Here is a 14,435-nt window from a genome sequence, read left to right as displayed (position 1 = left end):
GGAAAACAAGATCGTGTGCTGGTATGTATAAGTTGTAATGAAATGAACCTTCCCACCGGTTTTTTGTAATCGATATAGAAAATGCTTTTTAATGAATTATTGGTATTGTGGTCTCTGCATNTTTTTTAAGTGAAAAAATAATAATTTTTGCCATGAATTATTATAAGTTACAATTTTCTTTATTTTTAATAAGAAGACACTACTGTGTTAATTCAAGTAAAAAAGTTGTCCAATCGGTTGTCGAGCAAAAGAAATTGAAAAACTTAGTGCCCAAAAAATCAGTTCAATCAAAAATTGATTCAAGGAAACTACCTCCACGAACTAAAATTGATGTTGATACGATAGCTCTTCTCGAAAGATTATCACTAGTAAACTGTGCTAACAGACAAGGAATAGAGACTCTAGAAGAGGCTATTGCCTTTGCAGATAGGATTCAACAAATTGACACTGAAGGAGTGCAACCTTTAGTGACTGTACTAGAAGATTTGTGAGTAAATTCATTTTTTAGAGGCATGATTGATTTACTGATGTTGTAATTTTATAATAGTCCTTTAGAAGTGAGACAAGAAGATAAACCTATAGAAACTAATAAACAAAAAATACTAGAAAACGCTGCAGTTACTGAAGACGACTATTTTGTTGCTCCACCAGGGAATATACCGCTTGAACCAAGGGAAGATTTATTACACGAAAAGGAGATTGAAAGGGTACTGACTTTATTATCAAATATATTTAGCTTCTATTAAATAGTTTGTGCATAATTTTAGGAACACAATAGGAAATAATAACTAGTAATGTCTCTAAAGAAGATTATCTCATTGTGCGAAAAACAAGGTTTCTTTAAAAAGCTGTCTGTATCCTATGATGAAACTTCTGATTTTATACATCATTTGAAATTAGGTCCTGTAGGTGCCATGTTTCAAGAAAATCTACGGAATGAATGGTTACAAAACATAGTAATTGGCAGCAAAAATTTTAATGTATTTCTAAGTGGACCATCTTTTGTTGATACTTTTGAATATGCAAAGCAAATGTCTTCAGAAAGGGCGCCCTTTGCAATAGCTGAATTTTTAAAAAAAGAAACGCACAGATCTGAAAGTAATATAATCATCAATAATTCAAATGAGCAAAACGATTTTAGAAATGTCCTTTTAAATTATGGTAATATGGAGACAATTTTTAGAATCACAACATTTTTAACAAAATCAGATGCTATTCCTTTTTTCCACAAATGGCAGAGACAAAGGAAGATATGGTGGAGGAAAGTTGGTACTTTTGGATCTTTATAATTTTAAATTCTAATCAAATGTTAACAATAATGCTTATTAAAAATTTTCAAAATACCGTTCTGTTTTAATGCAAAACTTTTTGTTTCTGCTTTGTTTTCACACTCAAAGTTAATGAAACAAAGTACTTTCAAACATACACTTGTGGATTTTATTGTTTTAATCTTAATATAATCATATTTTTCTACTTTAGAAATTACAATATGATAGAATCCCACTTAACAATAAGTTATTTTTTTTGGCGAAAAGAATAGCACCTTCATAATAAATCGTTTGTAAATACTTTTGTTAAAGACAAAAACTTATTTAAAAAATAATTAAAAGCTATTAAAAAACTGGAAGAAAAATGTAATCCTAATATTACAAAATTAAGTATGGTAGTTATGTAAACTTTTTACTTTTTTTGTTGCATAATACTGTAAGTACAATATTTTTAATGCAATATTGTGATCGAAAAGGAAATAATTTTAGTTATTTCTAATTATCTAGATTTCTGCGTCTCCTGGGAGATATAACTTAACAGACATTCAGGAAAATGAAAACGGGCGTCAAAGCGTTGAGATAAAGTCGGATTTCCCATGGGGTTCCCAGGTTGTCGAATCTATGAGTATTTATACCTGTGAGCATAATCGGCTACAACCACATCATTTGCAGGTAAACTGGAGTAATAAAAAAAATTGCTCTATCGAATTTATTTTTAACTTCAATATACAGTGAGCTACTTATTTTGACAAAATGAAATATCGTGATGCTATTTTTAAAAGTTGCTTGCTGCCAAAGGGGAATTCAAAAGGAAACATTAAATGTGACCTCGATCTTGACCTTCGAGGTCATTTGAGGTTAGGTATATTTTTGAAATGGGAAGGCATATTTGTGGAATGGAAGATGTGAGAAAATTTGAAATCGGAATTATTTTTCAAGTTCATTTGTTTTTAATTATTTAGTAGGTATTTTATTTGCATTACGGGCATAAAAATATGTATTTCCACTAAGAAAGTGACTTTGATGTTAAGGTCAAGTTTACACTCAAGATCACGTATTTATTGGACCTTTGAAAACATACAACTTGTGACTAAAACTTCTTTCTAAGCAATGAGATTCAATCAAGATATGTAATTGTTTTTAATTTCTTATAAATGGTATAATATTTACTATTTACAGTTTCCAGAGCCGTGAATATAGACATCATCGTATTGGTATTTTAGACATTACTTTAGAATTCTTAACTTTTAAGACATAACCTTAGTAATTCAACCTAAAAATGCTAAGTAATATTTAAATTTTAATTGATTACGTATTAATAGAGAATGGAATTTCCTTACCTGAATATACTTGAAACACTTTTTTAAGTGAAAAAATAATAATTTTTGCCATGAATTATTATAAGTTACAATTTTCTTTATTTTTAATAAGAAGACACTACTGTGTTAATTCAAGTAAAAAAGTTGTCCAATCGGTTGTCGAGCAAAAGAAATTGAAAAACTTAGTGCCCAAAAAATCAGTTCAATCAAAAATTGATTCAAGGAAACTACCTCCACGAACTAAAATTGATGTTGATACGATAGCTCTTCTCGAAAGATTATCACTAGTAAACTGTGCTAACAGACAAGGAATAGAGACTCTAGAAGAGGCTATTGCCTTTGCAGATAGGATTCAACAAATTGACACTGAAGGAGTGCAACCTTTAGTGACTGTACTAGAAGATTTGTGAGTAAATTCATTTTTTAGAGGCATGATTGATTTACTGATGTTGTAATTTTATAATAGTCCTTTAGAAGTGAGACAAGAAGATAAACCTATAGAAACTAATAAACAAAAAATACTAGAAAACGCTGCAGTTACTGAAGACGACTATTTTGTTGCTCCACCAGGGAATATACCGCTTGAACCAAGGGAAGATTTATTACACGAAAAGGAGATTGAAAGGGTACTGACTTTATTATCAAATATATTTAGCTTCTATTAAATAGTTTGTGCATAATTTTAGGAACACAATAGGAAATAATAACTAGTAATGTCTCTAAAGAAGATTATCTCATTGTGCGAAAAACAAGGTTTCTTTAAAAAGCTGTCTGTATCCTATGATGAAACTTCTGATTTTATACATCATTTGAAATTAGGTCCTGTAGGTGCCATGTTTCAAGAAAATCTACGGAATGAATGGTTACAAAACATAGTAATTGGCAGCAAAAATTTTAATGTATTTCTAAGTGGACCATCTTTTGTTGATACTTTTGAATATGCAAAGCAAATGTCTTCAGAAAGGGCGCCCTTTGCAATAGCTGAATTTTTAAAAAAAGAAACGCACAGATCTGAAAGTAATATAATCATCAATAATTCAAATGAGCAAAACGATTTTAGAAATGTCCTTTTAAATTATGGTAATATGGAGACAATTTTTAGAATCACAACATTTTTAACAAAATCAGATGCTATTCCTTTTTTCCACAAATGGCAGAGACAAAGGAAGATATGGTGGAGGAAAGTTGGTACTTTTGGATCTTTATAATTTTAAATTCTAATCAAATGTTAACAATAATGCTTATTAAAAATTTTCAAAATACCGTTCTGTTTTAATGCAAAACTTTTTGTTTCTGCTTTGTTTTCACACTCAAAGTTAATGAAACAAAGTACTTTCAAACATACACTTGTGGATTTTATTGTTTTAATCTTAATATAATCATATTTTTCTACTTTAGAAATTACAATATGATAGAATCCCACTTAACAATAAGTTATTTTTTTTGGCGAAAAGAATAGCACCTTCATAATAAATCGTTTGTAAATACTTTTGTTAAAGACAAAAACTTATTTAAAAAATAATTAAAAGCTATTAAAAAACTGGAAGAAAAATGTAATCCTAATATTACAAAATTAAGTATGGTAGTTATGTAAACTTTTTACTTTTTTTGTTGCATAATACTGTAAGTACAATATTTTTAATGCAATATTGTGATCGAAAAGGAAATAATTTTAGTTATTTCTAATTATCTAGATTTCTGCGTCTCCTGGGAGATATAACTTAACAGACATTCAGGAAAATGAAAACGGGCGTCAAAGCGTTGAGATAAAGTCGGATTTCCCATGGGGTTCCCAGGTTGTCGAATCTATGAGTATTTATACCTGTGAGCATAATCGGCTACAACCACATCATTTGCAGGTAAACTGGAGTAATAAAAAAAATTGCTCTATCGAATTTATTTTTAACTTCAATATACAGGGTGAGCTACTTATTTTGACAAAATGAAATATCGTGATGCTATTTTTAAAAGTTGCTTGCTGCCAAAGGGGAATTCAAAAGGAAACATTAAATGTGACCTCGATCTTGACCTTCGAGGTCATTTGAGGTTAGGTATATTTTTGAAATGGGAAGGCATATTTGTGGAATGGAAGATGTGAGAAAATTTGAAATCGGAATTATTTTTCAAGTTCATTTGTTTTTAATTATTTAGTAGGTATTTTATTTGCATTACGGGCATAAAAATATGTATTTCCACTAAGAAAGTGACTTTGATGTTAAGGTCAAGTTTACACTCAAGATCACGTATTTATTGGACCTTTGAAAACATACAACTTGTGACTAAAACTTCTTTCTAAGCAATGAGATTCAATCAAGATATGTAATTGTTTTTAATTTCTTATAAATATGAACTTAAAAAGTTTAAGGGTATTTCCAATCACAAAATTTTCCTCTCTTTTCTTTGTTGGAATAGAATATATATACATATTCCTATTAAAAGAAAACTTGCAAAAGACCTGATACGAAAACAAAGTCAGGGGTGGATAGTGCGTATTCTTCGCGCGAGTGTTTCAAATCAAAACATGTTCGTGATTCTGCTGGCGATGAGGCGAACTCACGATACCTCGACCACAGGGCTCATACGGGAACACCTGCATTTTAGCAAGAACGCTAAAACCAAGAGATCCCCCCACCCGCACAGCGTTTGAAGGGGTTTAGCATTATCTGGGTATACAAGGAGGCTGCGTGTAATGAATGGAGGGCTCTCTGAGGAGCTGATGCTCCTTCACATAAGGAAAAAACCACTAAGCAAACTGAGGAGTCAATCGAGGGTCCCAAAATGTCTCCCTCAAGAAGGAAGAGAATTCTTTAAAATCCGGGGACTCACTAAAGACAACGCCGAAAAGGAAAAAAAAACCGGTGATCGGCGAACTTATCAATAATTTGAATGTTGTTGCAAGGAAGGTTTTCAAACTGACATCTATCGACTGACTAACGTTAAAAGGGGAATAAAAGATATTACCTTTGGAATCCAACGAATAACAAAAAGGAAAAACTCAAAGAGTGGCATCAGGCGAATAGACACATGGAGTCACCTGGAGAAAATACTGTGGATTGTAGTATATAAACAGAAGTGGAAGTTAAACTTGCAACCAGCTCCAAGGTGGTTCAGGCTCGTAACGAGGAGATCCTCTCCGAACTCCGGAACCAGAAGATAGAGGAGACCCTAAACATGAGGGACATATCTTACGTCGACTTTCTGGTCCTCAACGAAGAAGAGGTCTGGTCAATGTGGGCATGTAAAACCAGCAAACTAATTAATAAACAGGACACGCCAACGTTGGGAGAGAGTTATCTTAACGCTACGGTGGGACGGGGTGCCTCAAAACATGGAGGTCAGAAAGGTATTGGAAGCTGTTAAGGAAGAAACCCAATTAATGTAGGTACGCCATAAAGTGTGACCGTACTTTTGCCTTGTCCGATTGGGGGTGATATCAAGAAGGGAGAATCACCGTACCTGTTCATAGTCATTAAGATAAATAGGTAGAGTGAAGACCTATACAAAAACCTGACCTGTGCCTGGGACATTATGTCAAAAAAGGGGATCACCCAGGTGAATGTGGATATCCTTAGCGTTGAAGAAGGGATAGTCTGAGAAGACTTCTCCAATTCATCGCCAGGGCCAGAGGTATAGAGGTACTGTTTATCAATAGGGACAGGCACAGGGCGACCTGTAGGGAAAAATGGGAGATTTGGAGAAGAAAACAGGTTTTATTAATTTATTTCATTTTATTAATCTAAGGTGAACCCTTCTAGATATGGAACTCATTGATACTATTGGTTGTTTGTCTTGGTTTCTGTTTATTTCGTTGCTCTGTTTACCTAGTTTAATAAGCGGCAGCTGGAAGATTGCACCCAGCATGTTCATAACCTTTCTCATCTTGTACAAAAACAGCACATCTAAATTTCATTTCTTCTCCTACTAGGGAAAGTCAAATTTTTATCTGAGATTAAAATTAATTCTGCCAAAATCTTGTTTTGACTAAGTTTCCCTTTGAGCGAATTTTCGAATTATGCTGCCTACGGAGAAGAATGCTTTTGGGGGGTGATGCCTTTGGGGGGGGTTAGCAGCCGAGATAACATAGGGGTTTTTTTAGTGAATATACCTAGTTGAAGTCCACACTAGCGGTCGTCTCAGTGCAACCGGTGAGCGTAAAGCATTTTCAACAAAAAAAAAGTGATCTCAAAGATCAACGTCAAGGTCAACATCCGAGGTCATCAGCTGATTTTCTCCTCCTAAAGCATGCAACTTTTGTGTAAATCATTATTTTAAAATAATGAAACTCAATTGTGATATTTCATTCCTTTAAATAAAAAAACTTACTCTATACGTATATATTCATTCATATATAATCATTTATTCTCAATTATTTTTTTTGAAATTATTGATTTTAAAATTTCTAATTTTAATTAAAATATACAGTTAAAAGAAGGAAGAAAGAAAATCAGCCCACATTTTATTGTTAGTAATATTAATTTGTCGTCCATGATTTTGAATTTCATTTGTGATGCATATGAGGAACCACCGTACCACGAAGGAGTAAGACCCATGATGAGAATACATCGAAAATTAGCCCCGTATAAAGTTGCATTCACATTAAGTACAAGTAAGTAATATACAATAAATTCAATTACTTTTTTCTTGTTTTTGTTATTATTTATTTGAAAGGGTATAAAATTAAATTATATAAGTGTTGCGGCATTCTCTTATTTGGGCATTATTAACCCTATATAATGCCCACATAAGAAGTAGCTGAAACACGCAGCTGTTTAGCGGGGCCTGAAATTTTTGAGAGGGACCGTAAATTTGGTTCCGTAAAAAAATAACGACGATAACGATAAACACTGTTTTGATCATGTCACTTTTTTAGAAGTTTGAATTAAATTGGTCCCCCAGACCCCCCCTGACACTTAGGGCGCTCCGCAAGTGACCCCATATTCCAATAATGCGTTTCTTGTAAAAATTGAAAATTAGGCGTTATTTAAGAATGTTATAGTTTGTTTTTTTTTCACAAGGCTCTTGCTAAACATTTCAAATACTAAAGTTAGAGTAAATATCTGTAGATCGCGATTTCGATCATTTTGGATCTCATCAGCGCGTCGCGTCTGGCAGTTTCGACAGAATACAGACCACTTCGAATTATTTTATTCGATTAAGCTAACGTGCTTATCATGTTGAGGTTGGCTACGCCGGGATTCGTTTTCGGCAAGTAGATATCCACACAAGTGGACCTTGTTGGAGCATATGTAATCCTAAAATGTAGCATCGTATTACAGATGGCGTTTACCGCGCCATTTGTGGTATTTTCTAAAACGCACTGTTAAGACAGCAGGTAAAAGTTGGTCTGTGTTTTGTCGGAGCTGCCTGCGACGCGCTGATGAGATCCAAAAAGATCGAAATCGCGATCCGCGTCTGGCAGTTTCGACAGAATACAGACCACTTCGAATTATTTTAATCATTAAGCTTTTACCTGTATTTTTTCAGAACTGTTACTTCTTGTTTAATTAGCTATATAACATATTACGTATGAATTCTGAATTTAGTTATTTATTATAGATGCTGGCGTCATGAATAATTTAAACGATTTAGCATTGTACTTATGTAAACAGTTTAGAAATGAATGTATCTCGACACTTTTAACATTAAATGCTCCTAAAGTAACTCAAGAAGTTCAATGGCAACAATACGACCAAATGGGCATTCCTTACACTGTTGTACTTAACGATAACACATTAAGGAACGGGATCGCTCATTTAAGGAGTAGAGACACCACATTAAAGGTATAATACTTTTCATTTCAAATTTTGAAATTTAAATGTTAAAGTTTTATTTTTACAGGAACAAGTGCATATTTCGACCATGTTGACGTATTTACAACAGATTTTTAAAAATTATTGAATATATATTTTTAAGTGTAGTATTTTGTATGAAATAAGTAGACAATAAATGTTTCTTTTTATTACCTATTGATGTCTTTTTTTATAAAGAAAATATACGATTATTAGAGGTTCGTACTAAAAGAGAAAAAATGTAATCCATACATTCATGTTATTGTTTGTCACATTTATGTTTATAGCCACGAAGCAAGATTAGCAAATTCTGCGGGCCCCGTGCATTTGGGGGCCCCGCGCACCAGCGTTTTCTGAACATAAAAAAGTATTATTGATATATCAGATTTAGTGACAACTCACAATTACTAAGAAGAAAATATTTGCATCAAAATGATGATTTACTCCGAGAAGTAGATATCAACAGCATTATTTATAAATTTGCCCAAATTAAATCAAGAAAAGTTTGTTTGTAACTGTTTTGTTTTATTTAATACCATGAACTCGATAAGTACCTATCTAACCTAAGATAGTCTAAGGGCCCCTTGATAGAATTTGCTACAGGCCCCGCGCTGGCTTAATCCGGTACTGCCTACTAGATATTATACACTTGTACTAACGTTTTTTTCAATCCTCAAAGCACTTCAAAAAATCATTTTTTGTGATCATGTTCAGCTCCTCCTTCGATGTCGTTATTATCTCTTCAATCGTAGTATAGCGTCGTCCTTTCATGGGCCTCTTCAATTTTGGGAACAAGAAAAAGTCAGAAGGGGGGCCAGAAATGGGAAAAACGGTGACTGCGGCATTATAAGTCTGTTGTTTTTGTCCAAAAATTCGCGCACAGACAACACTGTGTGAGCAGGGGTGTTATCATGATTCAAAAGTCAATTTTTGTTCTTGAACAAATCCGGGCGTTTCTGGCGGATTGCTTCGTGCAAATGGTGCATAACTTGCAGGCAATACTCCTTACTGACCATTCTACCCTGTGGTGGCAAGAACTCATGATGCACCAAGCCCCTGCGATCGAAGAAAACTGAATTGAGTTTTGTTTTCTACGTCATAACCATAAACCCTCTCGAACAAATTTGGGTCGTTACGGACAAAGTCCAACAGCTCCTTAGCAATGTTAATGCGATGCTGTTTTCTTGGTCGAAATTTAGCAATTTTGGTACGAACTTCACGGCAACCCGTCTCATGCCCAAATTATTGGAAAAAATCGTATGGCAAGAGCCAATCGATATGCTTAGGTTTGCATCATTTTTATCATTTGTATCACCAATAAACGTTGCTTCGGCCCAAGGTAGTTTTACCATATGCTACAGTCAACATTCGGAATGCGTTCGCGCACTTAATTTGGTTTTTCACACAAAATTTGATACAGGTTCTTTGATCTATCTTTGGAATAGGCAAAAATCGAAGACTAGCCAAAACACGTGCAAGCAAAGCAGCTGTCAAAAATTAACTGAACATTCGTGCCCAAACTTGTCGGTATAGGTGAGAGTCATGAAAGTTGAACGTGACAACGTCATAAGAAAATACTGATGGAATGGTTTCATTTTTCAAAAGAAAATTTTAATTTTATTTGTTTGATAGATATTTTGTATGGAGGTAAATGGAAATGTATTATTGTATAGCAGCTGTCCACGCGGCCGCATCGCTCACTCAAGTAGGAGAGAGACAGATGTCGAACGCTGCCGAACGCGGAGGCCGATTGTGCCTCTTTGTCGCTCGTTCCGCGCCCTCGCTTGCACTTCAAGCCTTAAATGGAACGCCTCAGAGCGAGGTAACGCCGCATGAGTCATGTTTTTTCGTGCGTGCAGCCGGCTCCATCGAATTATAAGACGTAGTCACGTCAAAAATGATGAAATGAGTGACATCAAATTATAGACTGGTTACACTATTATATTAATAGTCGAAATTTTTGAGAGCACAGTAACCGATGCTGTGCCGTAGCACTTAGAAGGGTTATTGTCAGTTAGTCGACGTGGTTTCGTGGAGAGTAAATCCACTGTAACTAATCCTGCTTTAGAAATTGCATGAATGAGTCGGTTGTACTGCGATTACAAGCTGCTGTGATCTACGTATACTGATCTGGGTGGGGCGTTCGTCACTGTCAATCAACATTTTTTGTTGAATGCTTTATACATAGATATAAATATAGATTTTTGAATCTTTGATAAAATAGTTTCGAATCTTATTTGAAAACAGACCGAGGTTTAGAGTATTGCTTAGTATTCGGGAGGACGCTGATTCGATTGCGGGTCCGTCTGCCTTAATCCAAGTTTTTCTGTGGTTTCCTTGGATCACTTAGGCAAATGCTGGGACATTAATATTCTACAGATAATCTTTCATTTCGCCCGTCTCATCTCTCTCATCCGAACCACCACCCATCCATTCGCACGATTCCTGAAAGGAGGCTGAAGAGGACTTTCCGCCCTATCTTCCGGCGTAGTCCGGAGGGACTGTCCGCCCACCAGCAGTTGGAAAACAGAAATGCAATTGTGATGGTGGATGGTGCAGAATAGTCACCTGTGTAACTTGGAACTGGTGTACCGCAAGGATCACACTGTGGTCCGCTTCTATTTGCAGTGGGAGTTAATAATGTTATGAAAGCGGTGCGCCACTCATAAATACTTTTATAAATATACGCTGATGACAAAACCATTTAAAGCAATGAAATGTTTAAATGACGTAGGTGAGTTGTAAAAAGATGTTAATTTTGTCCCAGGTTAATTCAATTCAGATGTTTGAATTAAATGATGATAAATGTGGTTGTGTTTTATTTAAGGCTAATGAAAATAGAATTATATTTGACTGTAAAATAGATGGTAAAACTTTAGCGAAATATGTGTAAATTTATAAAAGGTATTATAATATATTTAATATGGATCTCCCCTTTAAGGATGTTTGGGAGGTATGTCAAAATGCTACGAGACAAAAATTTGGAAGAACGTTTCTCATTCAATTCTAAAACTTCTGTAAAGATTACAAATCGATTCATTAAACCGTTAAAAAGTTATTGAAATTTTGAAAAATTGTAATCTTAACGTCATTTTATGGAGATTAGGTTAAATTTATTTCTATTAACAGAAAAAAAGCTACGGGAAATTTCAAACTTTTATAATAAGTAACTTGAAGAATCACTTTAGCGTAAGGTTGTTCAAATTCACTAAATGGTTATCGAGGAAAAAATGAAAAATTAGCTGAAAATCTCGTTTTTACTTGATAATATAATGATAATATTTATAATTGTCTGAAATAAATGCAATTTTAAAGTTTTAATTATTATTTAAACATATTAAAAAGTTTTACGCTCATTATTAATAGAGATTGAAACTAAATACTTTTTTGTTTCGAGGTTGAAATCAAGGCATATTCACTGCCAAAAGTCAGTTAAAAAATTTCCATATTATTCTTTGCTTCTTATTTTACTCAAAGTTTTTGGTCAAATTCCAAATTTTCTCTCAAACCGTATACTTTTTTTTTTAATAGATCGTATTAATTTACCCTATGATACCTTTGTCTCCGATTGTACCTCCCAAACATCCTTAAGAGCCATGTTGGTAAAGCGTCATAACATCTGTATTTCATAACGACGAACGCTATGGAACTTAAGGAGAATTGTATATGTACTGATTAAACTTTATAAAACTTATGTGGTTCCTGTCATGTACGCTTAATTCACTTGTGTGGTCTCCATCGTCAAAGAGCATCTCACACAGGCTGGAGGGAGTGAGACGTCGATTTTAACGTTATCTATCTTTTAGAATAGGATATCCGATAAGTAGGATCACGAATTAAGGGACTATTTTAAGACACTTTATTCCTTTTTAGGCTCATGAGGGACTCTGTGAATTACTCAAGGTTGAGCTGTATTCTTCTATTAGTGTGCCGCGACCTAGATTGTAGACTTTTGTGCATTTAGGAGATTACTTCAAAATACAATGATGATAGACTACTTCCTTTGGGACTTCACACAAGGGCAGATATCATTTCCATAAAAAGTTGTAAAGGCGGTTGAACTGTTTATCCATATTTGTATTAGTATAATATATAAATAAATATAAATCGTACCATAGATTTGTTGAAGAATTCTGCAAATTCTACAAGAAATAAAACTAAAAGGAACATCCTATTGAATGGATTGACCAGTTAGGACTATTTCCGTACCTGTTCATAGTCATTAAGATAAATAGGTAGAGTGAAGACCTATACAAAAACCTGACCTGTGCCTGGGACATTATGTCAAAAAAGGGGATCACCCAGGTGAATGTGGATATCCTTAGCGTTGAAGAANACTGTAAAAATAATATTATTTTTTTTTTAAATTTCCTTCAGTATTACATCAGCCTTTTTCCGCTTTCTCACCTCACCACATTCTTCTATTACTTTAGGGGAGACAGGGGCAAAATAGGATACTTAAGAAAGAAATCATCATTTAAAAAAATTAAATTGTTTAATAGAATATGGTACGGGATAAAAAGAGGATATATTTTAATCAGCCTGGCAGCATTCACAAATATGCCCAAAATTGTCATGCTAATCAACTCAACACAGGAATATTATGAGCCCAATCATGGCGCGTACTACAACATAGCAAAATACCAATCCTTTGGTCGACTGCGAATATTTTCGCACAATAAATACAAGCGCAGTACCCAGCAGCCTAAAGGTTTAGACCATTACCTAATATTCGAGAGGACACTGGTTCGATTCCGAATTTCCTTGAATCATTTGGGCAAATGATGGGGCAGTAGTAATAATAATTTTATTCCACACATGATCTTTCACTTCTCTTCATTTTGTCTATTTCGTCTTTCTCACCCTATCCCATTCTCATGATTCCTAAAAGGAGGTTGAAGAGGAGCTTCCTCTCTACTCTGCGGAGTAGTCCGGAGGACTATCTGCCCAATAGAATTGGGAACTGATGGGAATGACTCATCCAAGTTTTTATCAAGCGCAGTTTATTTGTTGGGCTTCTATCCAGATTGAGTATCCCGTTAGGTCTCAACCATTTTGCCCCAACAAGCATATTTTGTACTCAAAGCAAGTACTTTTAACATAAAAGAGTGACGGCTATGAAAAGTACTTTATATCAAACTCCGATACTACTACTACGATCTAGGGCTGAAAATACTCCAAAAATATTTAGTTACTCGCCTGATAACACGTCAAAATTTGTCACAAAACTTCGTAAAAATAAGAACAAATTCAATTTTTTCTCACTCTGTAGCCAAAAAACAAATAGCGACACGTTCCGTTCTAACTGCCTCATTTAGGGCGACTTAAGTTCATCCGAATAGCCCTATAGGGGCCGTATATGCGCATACAAGTTATTAGAGCTCGTTCCGTCGTGTTTTGAACCTCGTTTTGCCCTGATCTCCCCTACTTATTGTATAACCTCCCAGTACATTCTCCAACGTTTCCACTTCCCTTTCAGATATTCTACATTTGTTTTGCTGTTCTTTCACTAAATACTTGTATCCCATACATTTCCCTTTGTAGACATTTCCATTCTATCTATGCCTGTACATGTTCTTCTCTACAGTAAAACATTCATCCCTATCGCATATATCGATTTTTAAATATTTGTTAGATCTTTCTTACTATCCCATTATGTCTAACCATCATTTCTTCCACTTTCATTCACATTATTCTCCATTCACTGATTTTCTTCTGTTTTAATTCAACAGTTAAAGCTTTCTCACTTTCTTCTTCATATCTGCTTGTTTTTCCAATCTTTAAAATCCTCCTTGACGCGACAACGTCTTATAATTCGATGGAGCCGGCTGCACGCATGAAAAAACATGACTCATGCGGCGTTACCTCGCTCTGAGGCGTTCCATTTAAGGCTTGAAGTGCAAGCGAGGGCACGGAACGAGCGACAAAGAGGCACAATCGGCCTCCGAGTTCGGCAGCGTTCGACATCTGTCTCTCTCCTAATTGAGTGAGCGATGCGTCCTCGTGGACAGCTGCTATACAATAATACATTTCCATTTACCTCCTTCTCTATATCCATA

At 34.6% G+C, this 14,435-nt stretch overlaps 3 protein-coding genes across 3 annotated transcripts; all 3 read left to right on the top strand.

Moving 5' to 3' along the window:
* Positions 1-127: 127 nt before the first annotated feature.
* LOC108735948 (glutamyl-tRNA(Gln) amidotransferase subunit C, mitochondrial-like) lies at positions 128-1,344 on the top strand. The gene is made up of 3 exons (XM_025981426.1): positions 128-487; positions 548-707; positions 768-1,344. Exons 1-3 carry the CDS (start codon positions 153-155, stop codon positions 783-785), a joined length of 513 nt encoding a protein of 170 aa, XP_025837211.1. The 5' UTR covers positions 128-152; the 3' UTR covers positions 786-1,344.
* Positions 1,345-2,525: 1,181 nt separating this feature from the next.
* On the top strand, positions 2,526-3,252 carry LOC108735947 (glutamyl-tRNA(Gln) amidotransferase subunit C, mitochondrial-like). The gene is made up of 2 exons (XM_018468189.1): positions 2,526-2,993; positions 3,054-3,252. Exons 1-2 carry the CDS (start codon positions 2,659-2,661, stop codon positions 3,250-3,252), a joined length of 534 nt encoding a protein of 177 aa, XP_018323691.1. The 5' UTR covers positions 2,526-2,658.
* Positions 3,123-8,520, top strand: LOC108735959 (DNA polymerase subunit gamma-2, mitochondrial). The gene is made up of 6 exons (XM_018468202.2): positions 3,123-3,213; positions 3,274-3,771; positions 4,282-4,446; positions 7,010-7,193; positions 8,144-8,367; positions 8,426-8,520. Exons 2-6 carry the CDS (start codon positions 3,301-3,303, stop codon positions 8,483-8,485), a joined length of 1,104 nt encoding a protein of 367 aa, XP_018323704.1. The 5' UTR covers positions 3,123-3,213; positions 3,274-3,300; the 3' UTR covers positions 8,486-8,520.
* The last annotated feature ends 5,915 nt before the right edge of the window (positions 8,521-14,435 follow it).

Source organism: Agrilus planipennis, unplaced genomic scaffold (genome assembly GCF_000699045.2).
Source record: "Agrilus planipennis isolate EAB-ADULT unplaced genomic scaffold, Apla_2.0 scaffold60, whole genome shotgun sequence".
NCBI lineage: Eukaryota > Metazoa > Arthropoda > Insecta > Coleoptera > Buprestidae > Agrilus > Agrilus planipennis.
The sequence above is the reverse complement of the archived record's forward strand: the minus strand, read 5'-3'. Positions and strand labels throughout refer to the sequence as shown.

Excerpts from the sequence above, each read along its gene's own strand:
- LOC108735948 (XM_025981426.1), top strand. The coding sequence starts at position 153 with ATGAATTATTATAAGTTACAATTTTCTTTATTTTTAATAAGAAGACAC. Across the intron at positions 488-547 it reads GTGACTGTACTAGAAGATTT|TCCTTTAGAAGTGAGACAAG; the intron begins GTGAGTAAATTC and ends ATTTTATAATAG.
- LOC108735947 (XM_018468189.1), top strand. The coding sequence starts at position 2,659 with ATGAATTATTATAAGTTACAATTTTCTTTATTTTTAATAAGAAGACAC. Across the intron at positions 2,994-3,053 it reads GTGACTGTACTAGAAGATTT|TCCTTTAGAAGTGAGACAAG; the intron begins GTGAGTAAATTC and ends ATTTTATAATAG.
- LOC108735959 (XM_018468202.2), top strand. The coding sequence starts at position 3,301 with ATGTCTCTAAAGAAGATTATCTCATTGTGCGAAAAACAAGGTTTCTTT. Across the intron at positions 3,772-4,281 it reads GGAAGATATGGTGGAGGAAA|ATTTCTGCGTCTCCTGGGAG; the intron begins GTTGGTACTTTT and ends CTAATTATCTAG. Across the intron at positions 4,447-7,009 it reads TACAACCACATCATTTGCAG|TTAAAAGAAGGAAGAAAGAA; the intron begins GTAAACTGGAGT and ends TAAAATATACAG.